At 37.3% G+C, this 9,097-nt stretch overlaps 1 protein-coding gene across 1 annotated transcript; it reads left to right on the top strand.

Annotated features, from left to right (window-relative positions):
• Positions 1-3,706: 3,706 nt before the first annotated feature.
• LOC18105991 (ATP-dependent 6-phosphofructokinase 2) lies at positions 3,707-6,480 on the top strand. The gene is made up of 2 exons (XM_006373504.3): positions 3,707-4,454; positions 5,519-6,480. Exons 1-2 carry the CDS (start codon positions 3,858-3,860, stop codon positions 6,338-6,340), a joined length of 1,419 nt encoding a protein of 472 aa, XP_006373566.1. The 5' UTR covers positions 3,707-3,857; the 3' UTR covers positions 6,341-6,480.
• The last annotated feature ends 2,617 nt before the right edge of the window (positions 6,481-9,097 follow it).

The raw sequence follows: 9,097 nt of genomic DNA on the forward strand, positions 1-9,097 counted from the left end.
TTTGGCAGTAGAATATATATATATATATATATATATATATATATATATATATATATAATTAATTTATGATGTATTTTCTTCTTCCTTCTGTTTTCAATTTTCTTGTTGGGTACGTACTTGTGCAGCAAAAAATAGTGCTCAAGGTACAGATGAATTGTGAGAAATGTAGGACTAAGGCACTCAAGGTTGTGGCAGATGCGGATGGTAACTAAGTGACTAAGTACTGTTGAATTGCTTCCAAATTAAAGGGCTAATTTTTTATTTTTTCTTCTTAATTTTGCTTTCTCTGGGAACATGCATGTGAATGTCAAATATTAATTACTGTTGCATGCAGGTGTGAGTTTTATGGGATTAGAAGGTGAGAAGAAAGAAGATATTGTGGTGGTGATTGGAGAAGGAGTTGATGCTGCCAAGTTAGCCAGCAGCTTAATGAAGAAAGTTGGGCATACTGACATTGTCTCAGTGTTGCATGAGTATTAGTGGATAAGAAGTAGACAAGGGCCCATCTTGTTTGCTTGTGGTTTAGCCTTCTCCAAAGAAGATTGCTAATCTCTGTTTTATTGGATCTTGTATGGTGTCAAGAGTACTTGTGATATATTATTATAGAGTTAACATTGATAAGTTACAAACAGTAGAATATTACTAAATCAAAAGGGCTAAAACGTAGTTAAAGCTATTGGATTCTGATCCTACCTTATGTCCTTGTGATCGAGAGAGGAATCACTAGAAATGAATATCATGGAAAATCTTGGCTCTAAGAATTTGGTTGCCTGGGGAGGTAGGTAGCTAAGGTAGAGTAACACCCCTTTCATCACACATGCTTCCATAACACAATGTTGGAGATCATCATCATCATCTTTCAAGACTGATCAACGGAGTGAAGGTGGATTTACTATGTATGTCCTATCCTGTCCGGTCTTATTGCTCGATCCTGCCATAAAACATCTGTGTCTTCTCTTATAAATTGTTCAGAGACCATTCATTTCATTCTTGCATGTTTTATGGTTAATTAATCGGCAACATGTGATCATTTTCATGGTTCAGATGAACTGTGGGAAAAACAGGGTAGTCAAGGCTCGCACTGTTGTGGCAAAAGCCTTTTTGGTATGGAAAAACAGGAGTGAACTCTTCAGCATTACAAGGAGATGACAGAATTGTGGTGAGAGGAAATGGAATTGATGCAGCCCATTTGACATACTGCTTGAGGAGAAAAGTGAGGCATACTGATATTATCAGCATCTAAGCCCATGGAGGAGTAGAAACATGTCAATGCTACCAACAAATGGCCATGTGTGTGTGTGTGTGTGTAGCTCTGACCTCTATTAATCTCTAATCCTTTTATCTGGAGAAGCTTCAAAATGTTAATAAAGAAGATCAGTAACAGTAATTAATTTTCCCCAGCAAGCCTTTCCTTTTCTTTTCAACTATGTACTAGTTAGTGTCTCTACTAATCTTTAACAGCAACGAAAAAGAGTAAATTTGTTTCTGATTAACCAAGATTCTATTGATATATCTTTACTAAAATATCAGTTCAAGAAAGATTTACTAGTCTAAAGTTTTTTGAAAACAAGTACGCTTTAGTAAAGACGTGCTGGGCTTACCAATGCGCCAAGCCTTAGGCACGTTGCGTAAGACCCCGATATGATTGGGCTTAGTCTCTCTAGTGCTATATACACCAATCTCTAATGGATGAACTTGGTCTCTCCAGTGCTATATTTACCGCTCTCCATGAGATGAACTTTGTTTCTCCAGTACTATATGCTTCAATCTCTAAGGGATGAACTTGGTCTCTGCAGTACTACATACACCGCTCTCCATGAGATGGACTTAGTCTCTCTAGTATTATATGTACCAATCTCTAAGGGATGATTTTGGTCTCCCTAATGCTATATGCACCAATCTTCAAGAAATAGATATAGTCTTCCTAGTGTTATATGCACCACTCTTCATGGAATTAACTTGGTCTTCCTAGTGCTATATATATGGACCAATCTTTAAGGGATAAATGTAGTCTCTCCAGTGCTATATGCACCGCTCTCCATTGAATGAACCTGGTCTCCCCATTGCTATATGCATCAATCTCCGAGGGATATATGTAGTCTCCCCGATACTATATGCATCGCTCTCCATGTGATGAACTTAGTGTCCCCATTGCTATATGCATCAATCATTAAGGGATAGTTGTAGTTTTTCCAATGCTATATGTCCCACTCTTCAAGAGATGGACTTGGTCTCCCTAGTACAAATAACAACATCATCTAATAACTACTCTTCGTTTTTTGTTTTTTTTTTTTGGGGGGGGCGGGTGGGGGGCTCTTATACTCCATAAAAAAAAAATCATGATGACCACTCTTTAATGAAGGGTTTTTAAGTTCTATGACAATACTGGGAAAGCTATAAGCTCCCACTCTTCAAAGAGCCTATAATTATTTAAAAATTTGTAAATATAGATTTATCATCTTTGGATTCCACACAACCATTTAGGAGTTTTTATAAATGATGGACACGATATCTTTAATCTCTTACAATTTTTTTAAGTATAGATTCATGGTATTTTACTTATAAAAGAATTTATTTTAGTCCAGAAACATATTATTTCGCATCTTTTCCGACTTACACATCTTTTTTATAAAAATAGAACTCATCACTCTACCCGAACTGAGAAGTTAATTAAAGTCTTTGCATATTATTATATTGCAAAGACTGGAAGCTACTGATGAATCAAGATTTTATTAATATATCTTTACAAAAAAAGTTAGTTCAATAAAGACTCACGAGTCTAAATTTTCAGGAAAACAAGCATGCTCCAATAAAGATGCACTAAGTTTAGCAGTGTGCCAAGCTCCGGGAACGCTGAGTCTGGTGCTAACCAGACCTAAACGCCATTGAGCTTGGCAATATGCCAAGACACAGGCACACCTAAGGGAATGTGCATCCTCCCTTAGCATGCCCAAGAGAATGAGGTAATATGAGTCCGACGAACATGTTAGACTCAAGAGATTCTTAGACTTGGTATTTAGCCAAGTCCAATATAACGTGGGTCTTACAAAAATACTAGACCCAAAGCACTTGAACTTGGCAATTCGACAAGTCCAAGGTAACGCTCATCCTTCTTTAGCAAGCCCAAGTGAATGACATTAATTCTTTTTTTGGGCACGCCAATAAAGATGACTCTTTTTCTTTGAGTCTAGCCTAAAAGAAAAACATCTTTTTAAAAATATTATTAATTTTTTTTCTAAAAAAATTATCCATTTCAAAAATTCTACTCCTAATCTACTCGGGAATTTTTGGGATTTCATTAGCATGCAAAATGGTTCCCAATTCCATGCACAATAGTCACATTTTAATAAGGAAGTTGCTTGTAGATGATTTTTGCTCTATTTATTTTTGTGGTTTTAAAGGTGGTTTTAAAGTGTTTTTGAAAAAAATTAAAATTTTTAAATTTTTTAATTTTAAATTAATATTTTTTTAATATTTTTAGATCATTTTAATGCTGATATTAAAAATAATTTTTTAAAAATAAAAAATATTATTTTAATATATTTATAAATAAACAATAATTTAAAAAATAACCGAAACCTCTACTAAAATTATTTTAACGGTCTTTTACTTCTACCGACCATAATCTTGATTGGTTGGGGATTAAATAGTAATCAATCAATGTCTAGGTCGCCATGGCATCACTACTAGTACTTACCACAGGCTTCCATACGTGTCGCCAAAAACTGTATCAGAGCCATCACAACCTCCACGTGTACTGACCTAACTCTTCAATTGAGCTTCTTCTCCACGCTCTTCCATCAAACCACCGCCACTGCTGCCACTCCCACAACCACCACTGCAAAAAAAAAAAAAAAATGGCCCTTTCATCACCAGAAGCCACCAATCTAAACACTGCAAAAATCCCAGAAAACCCCTCCTCCCCATGCTCCATACACCTCCAAAAACTGCCTCACTTAACAGACTATCTTCCAAACCTTAAACCACTACCAAACCCTTTGGAGAAGAATACTTTATATCACCCACCAGCAGGCTTTTACATCAATCAATCTGAAGTAGTCCTTGGCAAGATCATCGTAGACTTGTCTGCTGACAGTGAAGCTGTGAGTTCCCACTCACCCCAAGTGGCTTACAACAGAGCTGGTCCGCGCTGGCAAGTCTTTTTTGAGCCAAAAGATATCAAAGCTGCCATTGTTACATGTGGGGGACTGTGTCCTGGCATGAATACAGTGATCAGGGAACTTGTTGTTGGGCTGTGGGAGATGTATGGAGTGCGTCAGATTTATGGGGTGACAGCTGGTTATAGAGGGTTTTATTCTAGAGACCCTATTGAGCTTAATCCAAAGCTGGTGCATAATTGGCACAAATTGGGTGGTACAGCTCTTGAGACCTCCAGAGGTGGTTTTGATCTTAATAAAATTGTGGATGCCATTGAACATCACGGTTTTAATCAGGTTATTTCTCTAAATTGTGGCTCCATGTTATAATTTTCTTTGCTAAAGGTTTACTTTTTCGATGTTGTGATCATGATCAAGTTGGCTACTCTTTGGTACGCTTAATTGGTACCTTCCAATAATAGAGTTACTTGATTCGGTAGGAAATCTTCTGAATTAGAAATTAGAGCATATGTGCTACATCACATGCTTTCATTCCACAAGCTAATTCATGCTTGAGTCCATTATGGATCATTGATGTGTTGTTACCTTGCCCCATCAATTCAATTAGTGCAGTAGTTAGGTAGCATTTTGAAAGCCTTTTGAGTTTCATCTTATCTGGCAAAAACTACTTTTGGCTTTGCCTTATGATAGCAAAGTCATTGCCTTTTTTGTGGTTTCAAGGGGAAATGATTAGACTTTTACTGCAAATGAACTTGTGAGAGAACAACTATGTGAAAAAGTCTTCAATTGAACCATCTCCATTCTCAAAGCCTGTGCTTTTTGGTTGATGTTGTTATTATCTGAAAACAATATCCATTTTAGGGTTGGAGAGGAGCAATGCATGATCCTTTCTCCAAAAGTCCATAAAAAATGTAATGGTCTGTGCATAACCTGGAGAAAGTTTCATAAAGTGTCCCAAGAATTGTAAATGTTTGCTTAGTTTGATTGACACCTGACACCCAAAGCTTGATGAGAAATTCTTGAAATTTCATTGAATGGAACATAAAAAACTTCAGCCTTTAGTAGGTTTATGGAAATTGACAGTCTTTTTCAACAAATCAATTGAACATTGTTTGATGCCTCTCATTTAATGAGTCTTGACAAAATCAAAAGAGTGATATGTATTGGTCATGTAAGCGAGTTCTTGAAAAAGAAATCATAAATTAGTGAATTGTCCTCTTTGTTGTCCAGAGAGATGGGTCTTTTTCTCTGTTCTGTCTGTTGAAAAGCTAGATGGCTTCTTCGTTAGCAACTTGCATTATGACTTATTCTTTAATTCTTGTTTATTACCATATTGTGCTTAAGAAATGATGCTAGTCAGGGTCTTTCCTTTCTTCATTATTTCACTTGCTTATGGATAGGTGTATATAATTGGAGGAGATGGAACAATGCGTGGAGCTGTGAACATATTCAATGAAATTCAACGTCGAAAACTAAATATTGCAGTTGCTGGAATTCCCAAAACAGTTGACAATGATATTGGCATCATTGATAGATCATTTGGATTTCAGACAGCAGTCGAGATGGCCCAGCAAGCAATCAATGCAGCTCATATTGAGGCTGAGAGTGCAGTTAATGGTATTGGCCTGGTGAAGTTAATGGGTCGAAGCACAGGTCACATAGCCCTCCATGCCACATTGAGCAGCCGTGATGTGGATTGCTGTTTAATTCCTGAAATCGATTTTTACTTGGAAGGAGAAGGAGGATTGTTGGAGTTTCTGGAGAAACGACTGAAAGAGAACGGACATGCAGTCCTAGTTGTTGCCGAGGGAGCTGGGCAGGATATGATACCAAGAACAGAGGCCCAAAAAGAAGAGAGGGATGAGTCCGGCAACCTAGTGTTCTTAGACTTTGGTGCGTGGTTAAAGTCAGAGCTTAAGAACTGGTGGACAAGAGACCATGCAAACGAGTTGTTCACAGTGAAGTACATAGATCCCACGTACATGATCAGGGCAGTGCCTGCAAATGCTACAGATAACTTGTATTGCACTCTTGTAGCATACTCGGCAATTCACGGTGTAATGGCAGGATACACTGGATTTGTCTCTGGTCTTATCAATGGAAATTATGCATATATCCCAGTGGAAGAGGTTGCTCATGCTAGGAATGAAGTTAACACAAAAGACCATAAATGGGCATGGGTGAGATCTGTTACCAATCAGCCTGATTTTGTCAAGCCCTAAACGTCATTCAAGTGTATGCTAATAAAATCACTCTCTACTCTGTTTTCTAGTAAAATCCGAGTTCATTCCCTAAACATTGCTCGTCCGTGCATGCTTGCATGGTTTGGTCAGGAATTAATGGTGTTTTATTATTATTATTATTATTTTGTTGTGTGTGTGTGTGTAAAAGCTATTTAATTTGCTGAAGTTTTGGCGCTGATATATAGATTTCACTAATTTAATTATTGAAACATCACCTTTTTTATTTTTCAGGAAAGGTAATCACTTCTCTATTTGCTTTTATGAATCTTTGGAAAACGTCAATGTAATCACCAAGTGAACTGGCTATGAGCTTACATGCAGCTTGAAACAAGCTTCTATTGTTCCACATATACATGGAGGTGCCCAGTCGAAACTCATTAATCCATCAAGAAGGGCCAAGAAACAGGAAGGGTCCTTGAAAGAAAATGAAAGGGTTAATTTCAGACAAACCCACCTGTTTGTCTATCACACAAACCCGCGCTTTACAGCTTAGACCCTATGTTCTGTATGCTAATAAAACTTGAGTTCAATTACATGTTGATGGTGAGAGATGTTAGCGGGCATGAATATTTCACTAATGCTCACTGGAAAAATGAACCTGAAATGCTGAAACGACCAGAGCCCCCCCCCCCCCCCAGTAACTGGCTCTGTCATGGCTGGTGTGAGCTTTCCTTATTTGCTTGTTTGTGGACGGTCATATGGTCCCACTTTGTTGAACCAATTGGGACTTTGCCAACCAAGTTGAGATAATGGATTTGTTTTTTGTGTGCAAAAGCTATAAGCTAAAGTTACTGCAATGATTTTTCTCTAATTACTGAATTAACTCTTAATTTCTTGACATACAATCATGTTCTCTTTAATCATCGATTGTGGGATTTTGGGGCCATGCATGTCAATCTGCTTTGATGAATCTTTGCAAACCCGCAAAGTCATGTTCGCATTAAGAAGTGATCATCATGTGCAGTGACTAAGAGCTTACACTGAACTAGAATCAAACAAAGCCTTTATTATTCTATATGGAAGTGCCCAATGAAATTCATTCCATTAAGAAGAAGCAAAGAAAGAAAAAGGAAAGGATCCTAGAAAGAAAAAGAAAGGTGTGTTTGATTGTTCTGTACATGGGCAAATTGGGGATGATCTTGCTTTGACACTCTTTTATAAAGAAAGAACGAAGAAATTCTTTAATTGGTGCCATATAGACTGTGACTGCGTAAGAATCAAGAATCTCTTATACGTGGCCAGCAGCCCTCTCAAAACAATGTTTCTACTTTCCCAAGTTTCCAAAAAGCTTGAAACTTTAGTGAAGAGACAAAGAAAGGTTCACTTGCCAACTTCCATACAGAGACAACCTCCCCAAAGAGTAGCCAGTTAGCATTTCAACTACTAATCTATACTTTCTAGCTCTCTCTCACATGGCCTTTCAATGGGCATAACAAAGTTTAGGCTTTGAGCCCTTCTGCTTGCATGGAATTGGATGCCCGTGATGATAGGGAGAGACAATTTGCAAGTAAGCATGAACCACCTCATGACACGAGGCAGCCGACAACATGAACACAGCCCCTATGATCACCAGTGTCCAAAATCAACATCTGGGACGTCAAACCTGGGAGGTGGTCTAGTGGGCAATGGAAAAGTGTGTCCAGAAAGTCGGTTTATTACAATATTAGGCTTCAAGGTCTCAAATGACATCCAACGTCCTTAACCTCATTGTTGTAGATGTTTAGTCAGTTAACACACAACTACTATTTTACTCTTCAAAATCAAAATTTCTTAGGTAAGATGTCCTATCATCACCATATAGCCTTCATTACACTCCATCCATCTCACAATTACCAATAGAGCACTTGAATGTTCTTTAATTCCAACTTTCTGAGGTGGTCTAATCATTAAATAAATCTACCTTTTTTTTTTAACTTCAAATATTTAGGGTGATTTGTCTTGATTATAAATTATAAATTATTTATTAATCAATACACTCCATAGATTCTGTACAAGTTCCACTCAAAAACTCTCTCTTGAAAAAACTATATTTATTAATCAATGCAGTAGGAAACAAGAAACAGCTAGGAATCCTTTGCGGTCTACATTCATCATCTATAAAGATCTGAGAAACTTCAAAGACCAAATGAAACAAAACACAGCAATGACAAGGAAGTAAACCATCAAAGACAACATCTTTGCATGGCAAGTTACCCCAAAATATATCAAGAGCACTGCCCACAGTAGAGTCCGCTCGCCTGTCCCTTGCTCAAAAGAAAGATTAAAGAAAGAGAAGCGATAGGGAGGGTGGGGACGTACAAATCAAGATTTTTCCACTTGGGATCAGAGAGATACCCTGTTTTGGATCTAAACAGAGATGGGTTCTTGAGGTAAAGAGACGGCGGATGCCTCTAGGGAGAAGGAGCAGAGTGACACACTAATGGGTTACGAGTGCAGATTCTTTCATGGAAGGGTATTTTTATAAATCTTAAAATGCGAGAAGACAAAAATTTAGTTGATATCTTGGTCATTTGGGAACAATAATATTTAGTAAAAATTGCGCTTACGTAGCGAAAATACACTATTTTTATCGAATGTTTTTTAAATAGTATTATTCTATCAAATTTTTTAATTAAGGTGCTAATTAAAAAAAAAAAAAAACTAAAAATTGGGGGGTAATGAAGGCATTGCGGAAACCAAACTAAAATATCTAACAAATTAAGATATTCTCTGGCAGGTCCTTGCTATAATATAACA

This window comes from Populus trichocarpa, chromosome 16 (genome assembly GCF_000002775.5).
Source record: "Populus trichocarpa isolate Nisqually-1 chromosome 16, P.trichocarpa_v4.1, whole genome shotgun sequence".
In the NCBI taxonomy this organism is placed as follows: domain Eukaryota; kingdom Viridiplantae; phylum Streptophyta; class Magnoliopsida; order Malpighiales; family Salicaceae; genus Populus; species Populus trichocarpa.

Excerpts from the sequence above, each read along its gene's own strand:
- LOC18105991 (XM_006373504.3), top strand. The coding sequence starts at position 3,858 with ATGGCCCTTTCATCACCAGAAGCCACCAATCTAAACACTGCAAAAATC. Across the intron at positions 4,455-5,518 it reads AACATCACGGTTTTAATCAG|GTGTATATAATTGGAGGAGA; the intron begins GTTATTTCTCTA and ends GCTTATGGATAG.